This window comes from Carlito syrichta, unplaced genomic scaffold (assembly GCF_000164805.1).
Source record: "Carlito syrichta isolate Samal-C Ts95f unplaced genomic scaffold, Tarsius_syrichta-2.0.1 Scaffold306846, whole genome shotgun sequence".
NCBI classification, from domain to species: Eukaryota; Metazoa; Chordata; class Mammalia; order Primates; family Tarsiidae; genus Carlito; species Carlito syrichta.
The window spans coordinates 143,559-168,331 of NW_007250942.1; the positions used below are offsets into that span (position 1 = coordinate 143,559).

At 43.9% G+C, this 24,773-nt stretch overlaps 1 protein-coding gene across 1 annotated transcript in view; it reads right to left on the reverse strand.

Annotated features, from left to right (window-relative positions):
* DNAH6 (dynein axonemal heavy chain 6) overlaps window positions 1–24,773 on the reverse strand; it is a 310,610-nt gene that overhangs the window by 29,978 nt on the left and 255,859 nt on the right. The window contains exons 65-69 of the mRNA XM_008063442.2: window positions 12,029–12,117; window positions 11,165–11,311; window positions 9,570–9,708; window positions 5,135–5,254; window positions 3,912–4,033 (exon numbers count right to left, since the gene is read on the reverse strand). Of these exons, the coding sequence (XP_008061633.1) occupies window positions 3,912–4,033; window positions 5,135–5,254; window positions 9,570–9,708; window positions 11,165–11,311; window positions 12,029–12,117 (617 nt within the window). The remainder of the gene's footprint in view (window positions 1–3,911; window positions 4,034–5,134; window positions 5,255–9,569; window positions 9,709–11,164; window positions 11,312–12,028; window positions 12,118–24,773) is intronic.

Consider the following 24,773-nt stretch of genomic DNA (forward strand, 5'->3'; position numbering starts at 1 on the left):
CAGCCACTCCCAGTTCCTTCTTCTTTAGGACATAGTGAAGATCCCAGTTCCCCTCATCCTTGTGATTGGATGGGCTACATGACTATACTGGCCCTTGTAATGTGAGCTGAAGTGATGAAGGACTATCCAGGTGGAGGCAGTGAAAAGCCTGTGTGAAATTCTCTAATCTCTCTATTCCCATGCTGCAGTGGAAGAAAAGGCTGTCTTTTCTAGTGAATGCAGCTATAATATAAGAGTATCTCTTCCAGCCTGGGTTCCTGAGCAACTGTGTGGAGTCGAGTCTTTTTTTCAACCCACCAACACAATCAATGTTAGTTTAAGCCACTGGGATTTGAGTCATTTTCTTACTGTAGCATCACCTAGCTCATCCTGATTAATAGCCCATCCACCCCTTTGTGGGATGGAGGTTGGGACTCGGGTGAGCTAGACAACACGATCGTTTTCTTATCATTGTAATTCCAAACTTATGCCAGAATCTGTCCAGGCATAGCTTCCTTTTTTTTTTTTTTTTTCAATACAACAAAAGGTAATTCAAGATCTTTTTGAATTTTTGCTTCTGTTTCTCATTGTTTCATTTAATTTCCTTGCACTATCCTGTATATCCACCATCATCTCTCATCATCTTCTACTTTTGGACATTTTGATCTTCATTTGGGAATGTTTGCTGTTTGATCCCTATATCACACGTGGGATAATCAGTTCTGTCTTTATGTACCCCAAGCAGTTTTTAACTCCGTGATGGTATTTCTAGTGTCCTTGGAATATTTTACTCTTACATAGCTCACGAACTCCTTAGTATTTACATGTCAGCTTGTTCTAAAATTCTGGTTTTCTGTTTTATATGGGCCAGATCTTACATACCATCCCAGATGCCAAAACATATTTAGTTTTTGGGTTCTGCAGTAGTTGAGAGTGAGTCTGAATCTTCTCAGGGGTGTTTTTTATTCTATATCCTTCAGTATGTTTTTTTCCCTCGATTTACTCAGCCTTTGTTGATTTTTTCTTTTCATTTATTCAGCTTCTAGTGAGAAGAAAGATACTAGATCTCTGTCTGCTCACAGACAGCCTGTGCAGATGGCTCTATACTTAATGCACATTATTCTCTTGGGAGGCAAGTTTCTCCCTTCTGTCTCCAGCTGATGTGTACAGGTCAAAGTCTTTTACTAGTTTCTTTTTATTTTATTTTATTATTATAGTTTTTTTGAGTTGGAGTCTCAGTCTGTTGCCCAGGCTGGAGTGCAGTAGCATGCTCACGGCCACCCCAGCATCAACCTGCTGGGCTCCAGCCATCCTTTTGCCCCAGCCTTCCAAGTAGCTGGAACTACAGGTGTGCACTAACATGCCCAGCTAATTTTTTGATTTATTGTAGAGATGAGGTCTTGCCAAGTTGCCTGGGCTGGTCTTGAACTTGTGGGTTTAGGCAATCCACTTGCCTTGGCCTCCCAAAATGCTGGGATTACAGGCTGAGCCACCGAGCCCAGCCGCTTTACTATTTCTAATAAGCATATTTGTAAGTACAGCTTCCTGGGATGAGGAAGGACTGATTTATATCCTTTGGGTTAAGACTTTATTGATTGCAAGAGGTAGCGTTATCTAATTTAAGCCAACTAAAGCAAAGAAGAGGCATCTGCTGACTCATGCAACTGGGACGAAGAGGACACAAGTCATGTGGGTCTCAGGGAAGGGTGGCAGAATATCCCACCACACGCATGCCATTTTTGACAGAAGGATGACTTTGAGCTCAATGCAACTTGAAAAACACTAGTTATGAGAAGGGCATTCCAGTCTTCCCTCTCCATCCTGAAAACAGAAGACAAAAACTGTCATGTGAGCAAAGATGAGGAGTCATAGCCAAGATAATTCTGTGCTGGCAGATCTTAAAATAATCCCTATCTTTCTGCAGACTCCCCACATAATTTAGTTACTTTTCCATAATAACCTCTCTTTCTCTAACCTAACACAAAAGCATGTCGTTTTTGCCACTTCTTTAGGTTTTCATTTTCCTATGAGTGTCACATAAAATGTTTATTAAATGTGCATGCTTTTCTCATGACAGTCTCTCTTATGTCAGTTGAATTATTGGGCCTGGTTTGAATCCTAATAGGATAGGGATAGACTTCTGCCTCTCCCTCTATGAAGCCCTCGCTCCTGTGCACGCTTGCCTATTTCTCTCTACGTTGCTTTCATTCTTTCTTAGGGCAGATGGGATTCCTCCATGTGGTGGATGGGAGGGGTGAGTGTATCAGGGACAGGCCACGAACAGCTGCTGATACACACATCCTGGCCAGCGCTTCAGAGGAAAGAGAACATTTCCTTGGAATATCTCTTCCCTTACCCCAGTGTCTACCTATTCCTTGGAATATCTCCTCCTCACCCCAGGGCTTTCATTCACCTCACCTGGGTCACGCGTATGCACTCCTTGGACCAAAGTGGCCAAGGGAGGCAGTGTTGCTTTTGGTCAGGCCTGGGTCACGTGTCACCTCCATGGGGGAGAGGTGGTTAGAGACCTTATTGGAATTTCACAGAATAGAGAAGGGGCAGTTGCCCCAAAGGAAAGAGGTGGAAGTGGGTCAGGTGTTAATCCAGAAGAATGGAAGAAGGAAGGCTGGGAAGGAAAACATACCAGGGGCTAAGTACATGTCGGTTGTCTTATTCTGAAACCAACAGAAAACACAAACAACGACACTGTAGGTACACATTGCCAAGAGCTTTACCTATCCACAAGGCTGTTCTTCCCACAGGATGTAGAGAGCTTTCCCATAGCCCTACTGCCCTGTTCTGTCTCTCCCCCTCCCTCTCCCCATCCACACCCCATCCCCACAGAGCAGATAGAAAGGAGTAAATGTTAACAGTAGGCCTGGCCACCATTTCTTCCTCCTGAATGTAGAATAAGGAAAAACAAGATGCATTATTCTAACTCCTGCTGAATGGCGAAGCAATCTTAATGCCAGAGTCCATAAAATAAGGTGTCATGAGGTTGACCTGTTGGTACTCTCTCCGGAGATTCCACTGCTGTCTCGCATGGATTCCTTGATAGGTAGGTAGACTTCACTCTCTAGCACTTAAGGGGGCAAAATTTAAGTTGAACAGAAAGAATGAAAGCCCTGGGGTAGGGGAGGAGATATTCCAAGGAATAGGTAGACACAGGGGTAAGGGAGGAGATATTCCAAGGAAATGGTTTCTTGTGAAACCAAATCTAGCCCGCGAACTTCAGTTTCCAAAGCCCACAGGGACACACCACATCTCATGGCTTTGGTTCATTCACAGAGACCTGCTCATGGCCGATGACAGTGGCAGGGTAGGCAGTGCCCAGGCCATAGGGGAGCCGTGAGGGCCACACTGGGGAGCTTGGACTGCCCTTAAGTAATGGTGTGGCATCAGAAGATCTTGTGCAGAGAAGTGAAGCAATTCAGCTTGCTCTTTGGACCTATTACTATGGTTTGGTACTGCAACCATGCTTTTAGAAACATGAAAACTCTTCATTTTCATGTGTCTTCTTTGTACATTTGTTACTGCATTTTTATAATCTCATTATGTTGGGATCCACAGACCTTTATGTTGTATGAGATAAATGTGCCCAGCGTGGAGGGCAAGGGAGAAAGTGTTGTATTATCATTCAAATCCACACCTTATGGTGCACTGTGAACAGGCGGATGAGAGACGAGGCGGAAGGCCTGGAAATGGAAGGGGTTTGCAAGTGACAGGGAAAATGCACGATGATCTTAGTGTCCTGTGAAGGATCTGGAGGGAACAGGCCAAAATGGAACCAAATGTGGATATCAAGGCCAAGCAATCATTTTATTTGTTGATTTAAGAATATTGTAACTTACAGAGAGAGTGAGATATTTGCTGATGCTTTAAATTTATATACGCCGATGTAAACATGCATTTAAAGTTGAGATTTCACATACCTGGAAAACAAGGTTGGCATTTTCATGCATTCCAAAAACTTCGGGGTCATCTATCAAAGGCAGATTTTCAATATAGTTCTTAAATTCTTGTAGGCTGTCAGCCATGGGTGCAAAGTAGATGCCTGTTAATAAAGACACAGAAGATGTTTCAAATAGGCTGACTTTGTACTGCCAAGCTTGGATCGTCTCTGCCTCTGCAACCAGCTGCGCCATGTAGAAAAGGGTTTCATGGCTATGTTCAGTTTTGTTGCCTTTTCTTGGGGCCCTGAGTGTCTGGTTATTGTCCTAACCTCTCAGGATGCATATCCAGAACATTTCAAGATAACTAGAAACCAGGGACATGTTGCCTCATTAAGGGCTCCAAATTTATGCTTGTGTTAGAGACTGCTTTCATATTTGTTTAATAAACAATGACCCTCTCTAGTCCCCCAAACTAAAGGCTACATTCGCAAAATATTGATATCTAGGGTCAGTCGATTTTCTATAGCGATTACAGGGTATACAGTTGAATCTTATCAGCTCTGAGGGTCAGTCTCTCACAACTTAATGATAGGACCTCTTACAAGTTTTGCACTAAACAACTTGCTCCCTCTACAGGGATTGACACTCAGGACCATTAATCTTTTTGCTGACTCATGAGTCCTCACCCGCTCACAGAGATGTTTTTTACTCAATTGCTGTAATGGACATTTTCTTTTTAAATAATTTATACGTATATTTAGAGATATGGTCTCACTATGTTGCTGGCTGGATTTTAACTCCTGGGCTCAAGGAGGCCTTCCATCTCAGCCTCCTGAGTAGCTGGGACGACAGACATGTGCCATCACACCTGGTCATTTTCTTTAATTACATATAAAACATATTACAATATAACTTTGGGGCAACCCCTTTTGGTCCCCTCCCGCTGTGGGAACTTTCTGTCCTCTCAATAAATCCTGCTTTCTAAACAAAACAAAACAAAAACACAAAAAACAAAACAAAAATCTGACTTTGAAGGTACATTCAGACACAATACAATAAACTTTAAAAGAGAGATAATTCAAAGGGGTTACTGCACTCCGTGTATCTTTATGTTCTGTCAAACCAGCTTTGAAGGTGGTCAGGCACGGGGGTGGGACTGGGTTGTGAAGACCGGACCCGGAGAGCCGCCAGATGGAAAATTGAGAGATGCTGTCAATGACTTATTGGGAAAGGTTTTTCTATAATAGTAACAAGTCATTCACCTGATTCAGAATATTTATAATTGTCTTCCAGTGTTTCAGGAGAAAAAAATCTCTTCAAGACAGTGCGGAGGCATCGCTGGTCCCAGGAGTCTGTGACTCTACCACCATATGTAATTTCACCTGAAAAGGAGTTTTCATCTTACAATGATTACTGTTTTTAATTGATAAGTGTGTTCAACTTTCAATATATTTATTTATACGCACATTTATTTGTTACTAAAAATGGGAAAAGGACATCAGAATTTCTTTCCATTACCCCCTCCAAAGAGAATAAAAGTCAGTTTTTAAAAAAGTAGAAAAAAAACAGGTGTCACGGCTCATGCCTTTTATCCCAGCACTTTGGAAGGCTGAGACAGGAAAAACACTTGAGGTCAGAAGTTTGAGACCAGCCTGGGCAACATAGCAAGACCTCATCTCTACAAAAAAAAAAAAAAATTAACCGGACATGGTGGTGTGTGCCTGTAGTCCCGGCTTCTTGGGAGACTGAAGTGGGAGGATTGCCTGAGCCTAGGAGGTGAGGTAGTGGTGAGCTGTGATCGTGCCACTGCACTCCAGCCTGGGCGACAGAGTGAGACCTCTACTCAAAGAAAAAAAAAAAAACCACACAGAAAAAATCTATTATATAATTTTGCTTTTTCCAAAAAATAGAAACTAAAGTTACTGAATTCTATATACATATTTCTTTCTTCTTGTTCTTATGCTTTGAAATACTGATTTTGAATCATATCTCATCATTGACTGTGGCATAATAAAACATACACACTTCCCACGAAACACTGTTTCTTTTTGGGGCCAATGTATAAAATGGAACCAAACATTTGTACTCAGGTATTCAAACATTCCTTATAAATTATTGCTATCAAGTAAAGGAGGAAAGATAGATTCAAAGTGAGATAACATGCATCACAGAAATTATGTTCTGGGAATTAAAATTTACTGGTATCCTGTGTCTTTCCACAGAGAAGCTACTTTCAGTATGCTTCATTATCATCCCAAAACTGTGGGTGAAAAGAAACCACACTGGAATGATAGCTATTGCTGATACAATTCCTTGGAAAAGTTTCAGCTCCATTGCTTGAATTCACCATTCACCACTATAATGGTCCTGGAAGGATTTCACCCTTGATACTGACCTTGACAACTTCTGAATCTAACATTGATTCATTCTCAACTCCATCGCTTCCATTATGTCTGGAAGATACATATTTTTTTCCCATTGTCTTTCAAGCTGAGATGATTGGTTGAGAGAAAGTTATTTCAGTCTTTGGAATCTCAATAATCCATTTCTTCCATGATAGCAATGTTCTTACTTCTATGTCCTGTAGGGATGCCTATCTTTCCTTTCCTGTATCTCTTCTCAGTTTTTCTGGATTAGCTACTTGAGCTGGGGGGTGGGGGGGCATTAGTTCCAGAGCAGATGTTAATTTACCAAATCTCTGTATTAGCAATTCCAAGAGGGAAGGAGGAGAGGCTCTGTGCCTTCTTGGGAATGTTCTTCAGTCACCCTCTGGCAAGTCTTGGAACACAATGTTGGGTGAAATTTCTGTGGTGGGTCTATCTGCTCGGGGCCTAACTTGAAGCTCTTCTTGGACCCAGGAGTGAAAAGCTCAAGTTTCTCCCCTTGCATGATGGTATTAGGGAAGAAGGTTGCTCTGACATTTCTTAATCTAGCATAAGTTTCTAACGAAAATGTCTGCATTTTGACAAGCAGCACAGAAATGATTTCCTTACAAATAGACAGACTTGGTACTTCTCCATCCAGATTTGGTTTTATCCTTTTCCTTGGATCAAACTGAGTCAACAAGGAGCTCTACCATTTTGACTCAGGGTAGACGACTCACAGCTCACTTCCAGGAAGGAGTCTTCTGGGTCTGGTCCTTCCAGAAGAGGGAACTTGCTATGTATGCGTGTGCATCAGGGGACAAGGTGTCCATCACACCTGCCACCACCTGGCCTGGCGCAGCATCACAGTTCCCATGGGTTCTGTTGCAGACACTGATGTGGCAGCTTCCTCATTCCCTTTCTTTCCTGTCCACACAGGCTGACTCAGGGATGGTCCCATGCAAATTGGACAGGCCTGAGAGGTTTGCCTCCGTCCCTGCCCAGATCCATGTCCTTGAGTTCAGGTTCATTTCCGACATCAGCCCTGCATGTACGCATTGCTATAACCTACACTATAAGATTGAAGACTTTCCTCCAACCCTCAATGCTTTCTGATATTTAATGTCTCCCAACGATTTCTCTGTTTATTCTCTCCCGTCTGTCTCCCCACTGGTATTGCTATATCCCCATGTTCAATCCTTCATCTTGCTTTTATTATCACTTTGTAAAATCTCACACCTCTTCCCAACCAACACACTGTACTTGCTAACCATTGCTTATACGGTAGAGCAGAATTGATTAGCAAGACACACAGGCCTTCCCGGATACGCCTCCTGCTCACTTATTTCAGTTTTGTTGAAGATGCAACTGCCACCCCCATGCACGCTTCCTTTCACACTGTGCTCCAGTCCTATGGAGACGCTCAGTGTTTCCCTAGCTGTGCTACACTCCACACACTGCTGGGCTCCCCATGGGCTCTACTTAGGTATAATTGGTATACTGAAATCTGCACATAATTCATGTATATCATTTGGTGAGTTACCCGCGCCACAATCCAGGTAATAAACGTATTCACCACCTCCAGAAATTTCTTTGGGCCACCTCCCCCACTGTTTTTTTGTAGTAAGAACACTTAACAGGAGATCTACCTTCTTAACACATTTTTTAAAAATTATGAAGATATGGGGTACAATTCAGGGTTAGGTGTACAAACGTTTATTATGCAGGTACCCTTGCTGATGAGGTATGCCCCTCTCTCCCCTAGCAATTTCCCTCAACTGCCAGTCCCACGTCCCCTACCCTGACAGTTTCCCACTCTTGCCAATCCCTTTCTTAAAGTATTATAACTGTTCAAGGTTCACTTATGAGTGAGGACATATGGAACTCTGTTCTTTGTTTCTGTGATAGATCACTGAGTATGATTGACTCCAAATCCATCCAAGTTGCTGTGAAGTCCATATGTCTGTCTTTCTTTATGGCTGAATAATATTCCATTGTGTATATGTACCACATTTTTTTATCCAGTCCAGCTCTGATGGGCAGCATGGTTGGTTCCATGTTTTTGCTATTGTAAATAGAGCTGCAACAAACATGGGTGTGCAGGTATTTTTTTGGTAGAACGACTTGAGTTCCTCCATGTAGACACCCAATAGGGGGATTGCTGGGTCCTATGGAAGGTCAATTTCTAGTTCTTTCAGAAATTGCCACACTGTCTTCCAGAGAGGTTGTACTTGTTTGCATTCCCACCAGCAGTGCAGAAGCAGCCCTTTTACTTCGAATCCTCGCCAGCATCTGTTGTTTGTTTTATTAATGATGACCATTCTTGCTGGGGTTAGGTGGCATCTCAGTGTGGTTTTAATTTGCATTTCTCTGATGATGAGTGAGGCTGAGTGCTTTTTCACGTGTCTGTTGGCTGCCCATATTTCTTCTTTTGAGAAGTGTCTATTCATGTCTTTTGCCCACTTTTGAATGGGGTTGTTTGTTTCCTTTTGGAGCGTTTGAGTTCCTTGTAGATCCTAGATGTCAGGCCTTTTTCAGATACAGTTGGCTAATTTCAGACATGACTTAAGGTTTTATCCTGCTTTTCAAGGTTCTGCATCACCTGACCCCTCTTTGCTGTTCTCTGGTTTCCTTACTTGCCAAAAGGAAAAACCATCCATTCCCTTCTATCCTTTTGCAGTGCTCTCTCCTTCCCCTACTTCCCAGTGCAAATATCCTCTCCCTCATTGCTTAATCCTGCATGATCTAAAGTAGATCTAATTTTGACAGCAAGATCCCTAATTGGCCATATTTAATATTTGCTAAATATTTAATCCCTGAGAGAGATTTCCTTTTTCATGAGTATACCTGAATCAACAGGTCTTTGCTGGTCAGTCAATGTCTAGATTCTTTTGAATTTAAGAGCATGGACTTTGGAGGCTAGACTACCTGTGTTCAAATTTTGTTCCCAAATTTTGTTGCAAACAGTGTACTTCAGTTTTTTACGTGTAAAATGGAGATCATACTAGTCCTCTCATTATAGGGTTGTTATGAGGCATTAAATCTGTGAATTAATGGGAGATGCTTAAAATAGTGCCTGCACGTAGCAAGAGTTTGGCAAGTTTTCCCTATTATTATTTGTGAAAATACCTGTCCCATTTTCTGTGTGTAAATATTCTCATGATGTTTCTATCCTACTTCATTGCAACCTTATCTTCATAAAGGGAGCATCAGAAGTCATCATCATTACCATTAAAGAGCCGGAGGAGAACACCATCTTATATGGACCAGGTGAGGGTAAACCAACAACTTCGTGGTACATAGCTGAATGGCCTGGCTATGTGGGCATACTGACCAGTGATGTAAATTAGTGCATCCCAGGGAATCTTTCCTTGTTGACAATAAAGGTTGAGGTTCAGTAAAGCACATTCCCTGTCACTGTCGTTAAATTCGTAGCAGATATTCCAACCAAGGGGACCAAACTTCTTTCGCTCCTAGAATGACAATTGAAAATGGTCTGAGATAAAAATCTGATAAAATTAGTTTTGTGCAAAATATTGAAAACTAAAAGCTTTCCATTGAATTCGGGCATCTTCAGACTGATAAATCAGTTAAATTCAATCACACAGTTCAACTTCAGTTAGACTTTCACCAAACAGAGGAAGTGCCTCTTCCTCCAATACTGGTCCCCTCTATATTTTCCAAGAAAAATTTGCTATTACCAGGCATTCTATAGACCTGTCAAAAAAATATTTGTTCTTCAGGGTTAAAAAAAAAAATGTATGTTTCTCCATCAAAATAAGAAAAAAATTCCGCCTAGAGTATTTTTTTTTAGAGACACTATAACCATCCATCTGTGGGGAGAACTACCCTCCACTATTTTAAGGAGTCTGTGCATGGTTTTTCAGTCATGTTATACTTTGCTCATTACACACTGACTTCTCTATAGTGACATCTTTTTTAAAAGAACAAAACAAACTGATGCACAGAATCAAAATCCTTGTTTCATGACATCCCATAGTGAAATCCTCCCCCCATTTCTATCCCATCTTAATTTCTTAATTCTAAACTGATGATTGTGCCAGAGGATGGGTCCTAAGCTCCTTCCTCTTGATCTCAAAATTTCCCTAAATCGTAAACTACCTCCTCATCTCAGCTGCTTTTCTTGTCAGTGATCGAAGGCCTTACCCTTGGAGTCCATATCCCAGCCTCCTTGTGGATTTCCTCTAGAACCTTTTAGCCATTTATCTTGCATCTTTAATCTTTTTTAAAAAAAAACTGATTCTTTTTCTGTAGACCATACCACCTAAGACACACAGTTGGAAAGTCAGAACTTGAGTACAGGTTCATCGGATGGATACCAGACCAAACAGTGAGGTTTGAACAGAGGGAAGGTGACAGTGGTGCTGAGCTAAAGGTCATCTTTCAGGGTACTTGGAGTTTTAGTCATAGGTGGGGAGAAAGCTGTTAAGGGTAGTGAACCCACTCAGGTGAACAGGAGAGAGCAAAGCTGTTGCAAGAAAAACAAGAAAGACTTAATGACTGACAAAAAATATTTGTGTTAAAGAGGAAGAATAAATGTTATCCTGAAGCTCTGATTGTAGATTGAGAGGATGGGACCACCAATTTTAGAAGTGGAGTCTGAAGGGAGGCAAATTTTGGTCCTGGGATAGAGCTGAGGAGATCAATATTGGGCTCATTGGATTGGGATTACTGTATTTGTCAAGGTCATGGTGTCCTGTAGGCAGATCAGAACTGAAGTGGGAGTCTAAGCTGTGAGATACTGAGGTGAGGGGAGTACAGAAATTGAAGGATGAGTCAAAACAACTTGGGTTCAGACACAACATGGGACCCTCAGCATTTCACAATGCCATTTGCAAACTTTCACTTAATTCTTACCATTTAACAATACACCCCCTTGTTGCTGTTAGAAAGCAGAAATGAGTATACCTGAATAATTGCATGGAAGAAACAAATGCCAAATATTATTTGTCTCCATTTCCTTCCAAGTATATTTTCTTCAAAAAACGAAGGTGTCATTTCAGTAAATGCTCGCCTGATGTTTGCACGCAAGCCTTTTGGAGGCTCATTGGTTACCTGGGTTTGGATGGAACACACATGGAAGAGAGGGTGATTTTTTTTTTTTTATAGATTCACATAATTTCTGAATAATGCACATAGACTGAAGCTGCTGAGAAGATATAGATGACCAATCCCATGGGGGGCATTCCTAGAATGATGGCTTCTGCTTTGTGTCTTGCTCAGCCAGTTCATGGAAAATAGGACCTGGAGGGTTAGGGTTAGGGTTAGGTTTTCTAAATATGAGTCAGAAATAATGCTCAGGCTTTTTAGTTGAATTTTGTGCCATCTAGACATACAACATTATCCTATACTTTGTTTCATGGTGTCCTATGACAGGAGGCAGGGAGAGAAAGTAGTACCTCTTGATTTTCATATGAAAAGGCTTCCCACATATCAGAGACTTCCAGCATTAAAATCCAGCAGCCATGTCACCTGTAGACCTTCCTATCCTTTGAATGCTGAAACCTCCCCTTAACTCTGAGAAGAGTTTCCTTCTTAAAACTCTTCACCCTCAACACTGTCTTGTAGAGGTCAACAGCTGGAAGAATGGAATGACCAACAGGACTAGGGCATGCAAAGATGGCACTGGTTTGGGAAATTGTTTCCCTGCTTCCTGTCAGGTGAAAGGACACTAACTTTCACCTCTCTATCCTGGCCACACAGACCTTCACATGGTTCTGAGATCCCTGGAGCCATTAGGTGAATACTCCGAAACCAATAAGCATGTATTACCTTGACAGAATTTTGAAGAACTGTAACAGGAAATGTATTACTAGGCATGGAGCTTAAAAAAAGTCGAAAAGTGTCCTTGATAACAGTATCTGTTTAAAACAAAGACAACACAACAGAAAGAAAAAAAATGTTTAGCTTGTTGTAGCACTTTTCTGTAAGAAATCATTCTAGGGAAGGAAAAAATACTCTATTGTAAGCTCTGTTGAAAGACTCAGTGAATCGATTTCAAGTATGTTATAAACTGTTTTACAAGGGGGTGGGAAGAGTCATTCTGGAAACTTTGCATCAGGAGGGTTCGACAGTCTAGAACCTGGCACGTTGGGGAAAGAAATTAGTGATATGTTATTTTTTTGAACACTTGTGAGATATTAGGGGCCTTCTCTTTGAAATGGGGAAGATTTTCAGTTGACAAAGAGGACAGTTACTGCCTATGCATTTATACTCACGAGTTTTATTTTTTTAACCATTTAATTTAAGACAAATTGCATAAAAATGGTCAGAAAGCCCCCTGGAGAAGAAAGAGATTTCTCCTCTTGGCAGAGAGGTTGCAAAAACAAAAACAAAAACAGGGATATGGAGATACTTCACACATAGCATCAACAGGTACAGTCAATGCACTTGCTTTCTGAGTTGTGAACAGAGAAACTAAGGAGAGAATGAGCTCCACTATAGGATCAAAAAGCCAAAGTAAAGCTGGAAAAATCTTTGTTCCCATCACAGGCAGTCACCATTAAGGACAACTTCCTCGGCACTGGTTTTAAATACATGATATGCTGTTTCTTGACCATGCCAGGCTGGCTCCCTCCCCAGAGCCTTTGCACTGGCTGTTCCTTCTGCTGTTCCCTCAGATCTTCTCACTTTCTTCATGTCTGATCAAATGTCACCTTCCCACAGAGGGCTACCCAGACGACACCATTTAAAATTGCTATCCTTTTTCCTCCCTATTCCCTTGACATCCTGATCTTTGTGATCTTCCTAACCTTACTCTTAACATTTTTTTTTTACAAAGCACAACCACATTCTTTCATACCATATGAAAGGACAGAGCCCAAAATGGAGTTTCTCTGGTCACTGACCTTGAGCAGACTTGGTCATGTATTTAGGTCAATACTGTATACACAGCAATAAACATTAACTAGAAGAACAACCAGTTTTCTGGCCCCTGGGTGGGCTTCATTCTACCTGATTACAAGAGTTTGACCTAGCCTTTCTTAGGTTATTGCTTTTGTCTGAAAATTTTGTCTTTCAGTCACTGGCCCAGCCCTTTTTAGGCTATCACCTTTGTTCCAATAATTTGCTTTACAGCTACCAGCCCAGCCCAGCCCTCTCACCGAGGTGACAGACTCACCCAACCAGCTACGGGTCCACCTTTGTCTATGTACTCCTGACCAACTTACCCATCCACCTGCTGTCAAAGGTGTGAGAAACAGACCACCAACCCATCACCATGGTGACAGCTCCTGTGTTATCTCACCCAAGAATGCTTACCTGCCCCCTACAAATAGGGAAGCCTTAAAAACCCCCAGTCTTAAGCATTTGCTGCCATGTTGTCCTCTTAGCATCTGGCTTCTTCTCTCCCTTGAGAAGTAATTACGTTCTTTTCTCATCTACTTTCTGAATAAACTATTTTTCTTTTTTTCTTTTTTTGAGTTGGAGTCTCACTCTGTCGCCCAGACAGGAGTGCAGTGGCCGCTTCCGGCCACCGCAGCCTCAACCTGCTGGGCTCCAGTGATCCTTCCGCCTCAGCCTTCCGAGTAGCCGGAATTACAGGCATGCACTACCACGCCCGGCTGATTTTTTGATTTATTGTAGAGATGAGGTCTCGCTGCCCAGGCGGGTCTCGAACCTGCGGGCTCAGGCAATCTGCTCACCTCAGCTTCCCAAAGGCGTGGGATTACAGGCTGAGTCACTGAGCCCGCCTATAAACTATTTTTCTAATTTACCTTCTGTATAATTCTTTGCCTACCCATGACATCAACTCAGTTCACCAATCTAATTTTTTGGTGGCCCAAATGTGAAATTCTTCTTTGCAGGATTTCCCCATTTTTCTTCTTCTTTTCCAACTCAAGTCTCTGGGTACACTGCATTGGAACTTGAAGGCAACTGATGGCTCTGGCCGGGGTTACTCTCTGGTTAACATGAAGGCCCAGGCCGCCACTGCCCAACTGGGTGAGAGATGAGAGCCTGTTCTTAACCTCCTCTCCTTCTGGGTAGGAAGGGAACTCTCCTAGTGAGGATCTTTTCCCCTATTCTCTCTCCTCTTCCAACTCAAGACTCTTGGTGAACTGCATCCAAGACCAAAGACAATTGGTGGTTCCTGGCCAGGGCTACTCTTTGGTGGAGCCCTGAAGGAAGCGTCAGACCACCAGCTTCCAGTTGGGTGGGGGTCAAGAGTTTTCCTTCTTTCAGTCTTTCAGCAGATGATTCTCTGTCAAGTGATGGCTTCTGACGGGGACACTCCCTGGTGTAGTCTGAAGGCCAGAGGGTAAAAACAGGAAGGATGGAAGGAAGACTCTCTTTCTCTCCTCTCTCTCTTTCTCTACCTGCCATGACCTGTCCTGGCAAAGCATCGACTGGTAAGCCCCTTATTTTTTTGCATACCCCCTTGTTTTAGTCTCATGGCTCTGAAAACAGACTCTCGGGAAGCTCTCATTCTGTTTGGGGGATCTTGTTCTCTTGCTCTTAGAAAGCTTGATGCCAAGTCTCCTGGACACTGAGAATGATCGCACTGCTGGGATGCCACAGACAACTTGTTCCTCAAGGCAGGACTCCTGTGTCCCACACATAGGATTGAGTTGATTGGGGAGATGCCCCCTTTCCCTGGCTCCTGTCTAAGCAGATTCCACAGCCTCCTCTCAGGATGCTGATAGGGAGCATGGATAGACTGATTCTTTACCCAACTTGGGACACCAACTAGGATGCAGATGGTTTTTTTTCTCTCTCTCCCAGAACTGTCTTCAGAATCTCTCCCTCTCCTTCCCTAGGACTCCTCATAAGAAATACTCACTCCATTATTGCCAGGGTTTCCCCATTAAAATGCCTTCTCAAAAATCTCAAAACCCTCTCACTAGAGAAGGACATTCCACCCTAAGCATCTCATTCTTTCCCCCTCAATACCAGCAAGGCTACTGGGAGGTGGGACCCAAGGATGGGTCTCTTACCTCTAATACTCTCCTTCAACTTGACCTCTATTACTGCCACAAAGGCAAATGATACGAGGTTGCCTATATACAAGATTTTCTCAAAATGGCACGCCGCCTGGACCTTTGCTCTTCCTGTAACATACTCCTAACTCCTTCTCAAACTAATTTACACTTTGGAAGACTCAGACCCAGCAGCCAATCTCCCCCTTTTCCCTCACATTCAGCCCTTCCCTATCCAGCTCTACAAATTCCCCACCCAGCTGCTCAATCTTCCCATCTTAAATCTCCTCCCTTGCTTCCCGATAACACACTGGTGACAGTCATGGCAGCTGCAGCAGAAACCAGGCTGTGCACCACCTCCTCCAATCACCACCCTCTCCCCCACACCTGCCATTCTCTCTCTTTACTACACATACCTACGCAGGGGAAATCTGCTTTTCCAACCAAACTTCTAAGCGCTTTAGTGAAATCTTGCTTCTGACAACTTTATTACATGCTGTAGCATAAGTGCTAGATAACACCACTATTTATTATGTGAGATTCACCAAAGGATTTTTTTTTTTTGAAAAATTAAAAAAAAGTTAAGTCACCTTAATGTGCCCAGAGAGCTCTCCCTATAGGACAGGTGAAGCTTTAAATGCTGGATACTGTCTGTGGGGCACAATGGGATATGGAAACTGACCATTCCCACCTGACTGTCCACACCTCATGACTATTTTCCCAAAAACCTCACACCAACCTCCAGCATCCCCTAGACTGTAACTTAGTGATTTTTAAAAGGGTCCTAGCAAATCTGCCCATTCACAATTGGAAATAAATAGACAGATCATTTCACATCCACATGGTCTGGTCACTTTAAAAAGTTTTTACATCACACAATTTCAAACAGAGAAATGGTCAAAAGTTTCATATGTATAGGCATTTTTTTGGATTTATGTTACTACTTTGCAAACAAGATTATACCCTATGGGGTATCAGATGCCGAACCCCAGAGGCCAAACTTGGAACTACAGGTAGCAAGCAAAAACAAAACAAAACAAAACAAAAAACTTTGAGGTCTTTTTTTTTTTAAACAGTCGAGACATTAAAGAAACAAAAAGGTGCCAACATGGAGGGCAGCAGAACCAGAGGGCCAAAAAATTGTCATCCCTATTGGCAGTTGCCATTGGCAACAGAACTCCAGCTGCCTGACAGAAACCTGGTAAGAACAAACCTGCTGAGGATGGTATCTGTTGCTAGGGGTACAATCAGTGGGGGGCACTTAAAGCATAGTTGCCCCAGGGAGGCCTGGACTTCCAGGACCTTGTCCACTGTGCAGGTCTGAAAGTCACTGTAGACTGGCTGCACCTTTTTCTGGAAGGAAGAGAGAACATCTGGCTCAAGAAATGGAGGCCACTGACGGGCCCAGAAATCTGCTAAAGTACATGGTACCAATAGCTTAGTACAATCACCCCAACAATCTCCAGGTGAATATCAGGGTACTGAAACCCAAATTAATTTCTTTTTTTTTTTTTGAGCTGGAGTCTCCCTCTGTTGCTCAGGCTGGAGTGCAGTGGCACACTCATGGCCACCTCAGTGTCAACCTGCTGGGTTCCAGCGATCCTTCCGCCTCAGTCTTCCAAGTAGCCAGAACTACAGGCGTGAGCTACCACGCCTGGCTAATTTTTGATTTATTGTAGAGATGAGGTCTCGCCAAGTTGCCCAGTGGGTCTCGAACCTGTGGGCTCAGGCAATCCACTTGCCTCGGCCTCACAAAGTGCTGGCATGACAGGCTGAGACACCGAGCCCGGCTCCAAATTAATTTCTTAACACAAGTGTTGGCTGTTTGGTCCTGGCATTTCATGTTGGAATCAAATAGTTTTGCCTTAATCAAAGTTACTAAAAGGTTAGTTCAAATTATAGATGTAAAAAGGTTATCTATGAAAAAGGAAAAAAGAAAGAAACTGACAAGCAGGAGAGAGATGTAAAAAAGTTCTTGTTATAAAAGTGCATTTTTTTTGTAAGGAAGGATATAAAGGAAAGAGAATAATTTTTTATAGGAAAGAATCTTGTATGAGAAATTTTTTCCTATAATAGAATGGTTATTTGGGGAAAAAGACAAAAATAAAGGGTTCAACCATGTTGTAAGATGGTATGTATAAGGTTTGTGGAAAGAAATATGAAAAAGACACTCTATAAACAATCAAGTTTACAAATTTTTTTTTAGTTATTTATAGCAATCACACTAATGTTAGGCCAAAATACTACTATACTATTATGTCAAAAAAAAATATATATTTTTAAAAAATTTTATTTTTTATTTTAAAGGTGTGGGGTACAATTCAGGATTAGATATATAAGTGGACACCATACAGATAAAGTTTGGGCCTCCCTTTGGTCCCCACTTTGTCTGGTCTGAGATCAGGTACCCATATAGACATTGTGTTTCCTCCTCCACCCCACCCCGGCAGTATCCCACTACTGCTAATCCCTTTCCTGTAGTATTATGATAAACGTTTAGGGTCCACTTATGAGTGAGAACATGTGGTACTCTGTTCTTTGTTTCTGCGATAGATCGCTGAGTATTATTGACTCTAAATCCATCCATGTTGCTGCGAAGTCCATGTTTGTCCTTCTTTATGGCTATATAATATTCCATTGTGCATATGTACTACATTTTAAAAAATCCAATCCAGTTTCGATGGACAGCATGGTTGGTTCCATGTTTTTGCTGTTGTGAGTAGTGCTGCAACAGTGTTTTCTTGAAGCATTGATTTGCCCTTTGGGGGGAAAAAATAAGAGGACTCCATGCCTTTTTGGACCCTACTGGATATTTTAAAATCTGGATCCCAAGCTATGGCTTCATTACTAAACCTCTCTATGAGGCTACTCAGAGACCACCCCTTAAGTGACAACCTCCAACATACACTGCCTTTAACACCCTTAAGCTGGCTCTTAGCCAAGCCCCAGCCCTGACTCTTCTAAACTTCCAAAAGAATTTTCTTCTATAATATATACAACAGAGGAAGGAGGAAGAGACAGATTCAGTTAACCCCCTGCTCTCTTTGTTGGTTTTTGTTGTTCAAAATAAATCTCTATCAAAGAGTGAGGTTTTTCCTTTTCAAGATCTTTAAATGATCACTTTAACTAAATGAGTAACTTTTACAGTGGCTGGCAATCCTGTGTTATAACACCATGCTTTCAAGAATTTTAACATTTAACAAACTCTCCAACATAAAAACTTTAGGATTTCAATTCACTTTCTGGGAAGGGAAGAAGGCAAAGAGTGTTTTCGGTCTCCAGGGACCACACCCTCCTGAACTGTCTTCATAATGGCTTAGGACCAGTAGGTAATACCTGCAGATAAGGTGAATTGTTTTGTAAACAACATCTATTGTAAAACCAGTTTTTCTGGAAGCCATTGGTCTTACAAATACATAAAGTATGCTATGTAAGCTGGGCTTCATTCTACTTGATCACAAGATGCCGCGATTAACATCTCCCAAGATTTTGTCTCAGCCCATCTTGGTGACTGATCCACCCATCCAGCTACAGCCCACTTTCGTCTATGTACTCCTGACTGACCTACCCATCCACCTGCTGTCAGAAACGCAAGAAAAAGACCACCACCCCATCACCATGGTGACAGCTCCTGCGTTATCTCACCCAAGAATGCTTACCTACCAACCTCCCTTCCCAAGGAAGACCTTAAAAACCCACAGTCTCAAGCATTTGCTGCCACGCTGTCCTCTTAGTGTCTCCCAGAAGTGAATACATTCTTTTCGAATCGACTTTCTGAGTCAACTGTTTTTCTGATTTCCCTCCTGTGCAATTCTTTGCATACCTGTGACACCAACTCAGCTCACTGACCGAACACCATGTAAGTTACTTGTTTAATATGTGGCTTAGTCATTGTCCTACCACACTGAAATGTGAGCGCTATGGAGGCAGACGTCAGGGTTGCTGTGTTCTGTGACATATCCTAAAGACTTAGAAGAGGGCATAGTAGATCCCGAAATAGTTACTGAATGAATGACAGCATTTCAAAGCTAATCTTTTTTTTGAGTTGGAGTCTCACTCTGTAGCCCAGACTGGAGGGCAGTGGCATGTTCCTGGCCACCGCAGCCTCCACCTGCTGGGCTCTGGCGAACCTTCCGCCTCAGCCTTCCAAGTAAGTAGCTGGAACTACAGGTGTGTGCTACCATGCCTGGCTAATTTTTGATTTATTGTAGAGATGAGGTCTCACCAAGTTGCCCGGGCAGGTCTCGAACCCATGGGCTCAGGCAATCCACTCACCTCGGCCTCCCAAAGCGCTGGGATGACAGGCTGAGCCACAGAGCCCAGCCTCAAAGCTAATTTTATGCTCCTTGGTTTGGTAATCTAAATTCAACAGCTGGGGTTGGGGGCCAAGATGGCCACCTCGAAGTTGCTGACTTGAGCTTTTCTCATGGAGCAAGCTGAGCAAGAAAGAGACTGTGGCAGAGAGGGGTTAGAAACAGTTAAAATTATTCCCTTTAAAAAAAAAAAAACCAACCTACATGCTCCAAACCTGCTAGACCTGGGATGTGAGAAGACCAAATAGCTGCAAGCCACTTTCCTGGAAGTGCAAGACAGTCATCGATCCACAACCTTACCCCTGGCACCCTCTCTTTGTGAAGTTATCAGTTTACAACGCCTGCTTGTCATGAACATCCTGGAAACAATTTAGTCTTTGAAAATCTGGTTTTGCTAAATACAACCTCGCAAATTCCCCCCCAAAATGTATAGTCATACAGCCTGACCCCCCTCCATTACCTTAAGTCACAGATAAAACCCCTTTCCTCTTTCTCCGGGTGGCTCAACCTTGGAGCATTAGCCCGCTGAGTCAAGCCAGTGCCAATAAGATGCTGCTTCCTAAGATAGCCTTGGTGTCATGGTCTGTTTTCTCGCAACAAGACCCCAACAGTCAGAGCAGGTGGAGACAGAGGCATATCCCACAACCTGCAGAGGAAGAGCGGGACCCACAGAGCAGGGAGGAGAGAGGCTGGCGGTCTGATTTGGAGCCAGAAAGTGCTCCTGCCCACCTGCATAGTGTGGAAGACGGAATGTAGTTTCAAGATGTGGGGAAATGAGTGAAGGGAATGAGGGACTCCATGTTCCTGCCACAGGCTGGGAGGGTCCCCAAGCCCTGTGGGATTCTGGTCCCGCATGGGAAGCAGCCTGGATAGGCACGCTGCCAGTGCCCACGTGGAGCTGGGAAGCCATTTGTGCCTGGAATGCCTGAGGCTAAACCATCCCAGGAGAACTTGATTCCTGTGGGCTGGTTCTGTGGCCAGCTCCCAGGCCCGGAGGGAGAGGAAAAGGTTTCCCTTGCCCGAAGGGCAAATGCGACCACTGCTGGCAGTTTCTGTCTAGGGCAGACTGAAGCAAGAGACTCTGTGGCTACATAAAATGTTGATTTCTGAAAGCAGACAGCCTCTGGCAGGGGAAGGGAAGCCCTGTGTATGAATGCTTCTGTGGACCAGACGGCTCTTCTATTTCTGCGGTAATAGCTGCCACAGTGGCCAGGGAACCTAAGCCCCTTCTGATTCCCACTGAGAGCACACAGGGTGGGAGCTGGAACATAGACTAGTCGGACCCAGCTTGCAGGACTAACCTTGCTGCTGAATGAAACTTTGAGTTCCGTGTGCTGACAGCCACTGGCAAGGGGAGGAGACCCGGAAGAAACCCTGTCACTCTGGCAACTCCTCTCTCCCCATGTGAACTCTTTTGTACAATGGACACAGCTCAGCCATCCCTGCAGTGTGGCCACAGTGGCCAGGGGACCTCTCCCCTCTCCCGTTTCTCCCTGGGTTAGCCAGTCACATGCATGGGTGTGGAGCTAGAGAGAAGTCCAGTCTGACCTAGCCTTCCCTGACCAGCTTTTCCCCCCAACCCCCTGGAAAACCCAGGGATGGGGTAACTTTGGGAGTTCCCATAGCCCCAGGCATCACCCAGGTCATCTTTGTACTTCTCTGGGTCAACAAAGACCAAGCAGAAAGCCCACAGCTACCACCACAGCTAGTTGTCTCCTGCAAGTGCCACCTCCTGGCCAAAGGTCCACTGGACAGCCCATTACAACATCTGAGATAATAATACATCCCTTAAGAAAGAGAAAAAAGAAGAAAGCCCACGTCACTGCACCTCTCTCAGACCGGTCCATGGTCCAAGGCACCAGAAAGTTTTCCAGAGAGTCCTCCAGAGAAGTCAGTGACCAATTCTCCTTAGAATTCGACCCCTGGACTGGGTGCGGTGGCTCACGCCTATCATTCCAACACTTTGGGAGGCCGAGGTGAGAGGATTGCCTGAGTCCGTGGGTTTGAGATCAGCCTGGGCAACTTGGTGAGAACTCATCTCTACAATAAATCAAGAAAAATCAGCCAGGCGTGGTGGCATGTGCCTGTAGTTCCAGCTACTTGGAAGGCTGAGGCGGAAGGATCGTCTGAGCCCAGCAGGTCGAGGACACGGTGGCTATGAGTGTGCCACTGTCCTCTGCCCTGGGCGACAGTGAGACTCCAACTCAAAAAAAAAAAAAAAAGAATTAGACACTTGTACCTTCACACCACCAGTTCCCTTGCAGGTACCCTCCAGCACCAGCCAAATGGTGGCAGCCTCATAGGGGAAGCTAGACACAGAACAGCTGGACTCACAGTGGCTGGGCCCTCACGGAAGACCACTCCTACAGAAAGGGGATGTGTGCCACAGCAGACGAGCTCTCCCTGGGACAAAAATTAATCAAGACCTTGTGTATCTCACTGGGACCTCCCCCAACGGTCCCCATCAGGGCCGAGGCTTTAGCCCTCCATAGGGCCACTGGGTATGACCAGTTCATTCTCACTCACGAGTGTCCCCTCATGGCCCGAAGGCCCAGAGGGAAGTACTGGAAAAGTACAGAGTGTACCACGTAGACACTCAAATACCTCCTCCTGCTAAATTCAACTTTCCTTCCTCCACTTCAAGAACTCCTGACTCCCCTTATCGAAGCTTTGGTTGTTGGTGAACTTTTTAAGGATCCCCGAGTCCCCGGGGTGTCTGGGATTATCACCTGTGTTCCTCTCCCTGCTCCCCAGACACACCACCAACTGTCCTGCTAACCCAGAGTTTAATGGCCACTGTGTGCTTTCTGCCTGGATATCAACCAGTTTCCACTCTGTAAATTTCCTTTTCTTCCTTGGTTTTCACTTCGGCTCACTGAAAACATTTACGTGTTATTTCTTGTATTTAGCAAACATAGAGCATTTGTGAAATACAGTTTTGCATTTCTAGCCTAATTATTATTCAGAACCATCACTTAACTTACACATGTCATGTTCACTGATTTTCTATAAACTGTATATATAATTAATAAATGCACTTTGTAGTAAAAAAAAAACCCCAAAAACCAAGAGTACACCACATCTCTGGGACACAAGATAATGTTACCCATTAATCCTTTGGCATTCTAGACCCACAGGAGATAGTAGGTCTATCCATATACCCGATACCTGCTACTACAAACAGCATCTGAGAACGCCAGTGCACACACATTTTCTGTAACCAAGGAACACGTTCATGGTCTATACCGATAGCCAAAGCTAGATGAGGGTAAAGTCTACATGTTACAGTTGCATTTTTAAGGGAATCAAAGCAAAAATGAAACAAAAAACCAATTAACCTTAAAAACAAACTTAAGGATAAGAAGAAGAAATAATCTACCCAAATGAGGAAGCATCAGAAAAATAATCCTGGCAATATGAAAAGACAGAGATGTTTAACTCTCTCAAAAGACCACTGACCCTCCAGTAATGGATCCCAACCACTATTTACAACAGCAAAATCAAGGCGTCGACCTAAATGTCCATCAGTTGATCAGGGGATAGATGTATTCTTATTTTATACTGGTTTAAGTTAAACTTTAGAACTCAAATGATTAGAATATAAAGATGATAGTAAGGACCAGAGGAGGACTTTTCTATCCACTGAAGGTTTTAGTAAGCAGCAAGCACTTAAAATCCACACACAGTTCAAGTTCAGCTGGTTTCCTTAGCCTGTCCTGTTTCCTCAAAGAACTGGCAGATGCTCTTGTCCAGTTCTAGTGAAACTGAACAACGTCTCCAGATTCTGGAGGCTTGTACGGTACCACTGCAGCAAATTGCTTTTTTTGCTGCCTTCCTTAGCATTGAAAAAAACTGCAATCCTGATCATCAGGGACCCCTGGACAGTAGTGAAGACCTTCTTGTTGTCATTTCTTCTTAATTATTTAGATGGAAATAAGCCACAAACCCAGCAGGAAGCAGGTCATCCCTTATTTGACCGTGAAAGAAAGGGAAGGGTGGATGTTCTGGTGGGTAGAATGTACTCCTCTTTCTTGTTGGAGGCAGCCTGCCCGAGGCAGTGGGGTAAGGGGGGGCCACCAGAAAGTGAGGGTCCTTGAGGGGAAGGCTGCCGAGTCCCAGCCTGGTCGCTAGGTGACTGGTGTTGGCTGGTGATGTCAAGGAGCAGTTCTTCACTAAGTAAAGTGACTTGCAGGACTGTCTATGTAGCTTTCCCTTTCCCAGAAAGCTTTCTGCAGTGAGAGCACAGAGGAAGGCCCTAGAGAAAAGGGCTCTTTCTGGATGTCCTTGGCTGGTGGTTTCTCCCTCACGGTCTCCTTAGCAGAATGCTGGAGTTATACCCACACAGCTTGCCACCAATAAAACAATCTCTAAGGTTTTGATTATTTTTATCTCAACATTTTGAAATGAGTAGATTTCTCTCTTTGCAGCCCATTATACTTTCTTGGGTGAGAAAGAAAGTGATGAGGCTAGCAGCTATGGATAACGCTGGGCGTATCTGTGCTGTGTGCGTGACTTTGAGGCACACCCAAGGTTAGTTGCCACGTGGGTGACGGAGGTGAAAGGAGGTACCTCTAGAAACCTAGAATAAACTTAGTTTAGCATAGTCTTTTCGCCTCAGCGTAGTCATTTTTGCTTAGACTTTACCCCTGACACACTTTGAATCTAGCACTGGTTAGACATAGGTGGGTAAATTTCAAACAGGCAGGTTTTAGGAGGCATTCAGACATTTTAAAATTACGTTTTGCCGGGCTCGGTGGCTCAGCCTGTAATCCCACGCCTTTGGGAGACTGAGATGAGTGGATTGCCTGAGCCCGCGGGTTCGAGACCTGCCTGGGCAGCGAGACCTCATCTCTACAATAAATCAAAAAATCAGTCGGGCGTGGTAGCGCCTGCCTGTAATTCCAGCTACTCAGAAGGCTGAGGTGGAAGGATCGCCGGAGCCCAGGAGGTCAAGGCTACGGTGGGCGGGAGCGGCCGCTGCACTCCAGTCTGGGCAACAGAATGAGACCCCAACTCAAAAAAAAACCCCAAAAAACCCCCAAAACAACAATCCTGCTGGGCTCGGTGGCTCAGCCTGTAATGCTGCACTTTGGGAGGCTGAGGTGAGTGGATTGCCTGAGCCCGCGGGTTCAAGACCCGCCTGGGCAGCGAGACCTCATCTCTACAATAAATCAAAAAATTAGCCGGGCGTGGTAGTGCGCGCCTGTAGTTCCGGCTACTTGGAAAGCTGAGGTGGAAGGATCGCCAGAGCCCAGCAGGTCGAGGCTGCGGTGGCCGGGAGCGGCCAGA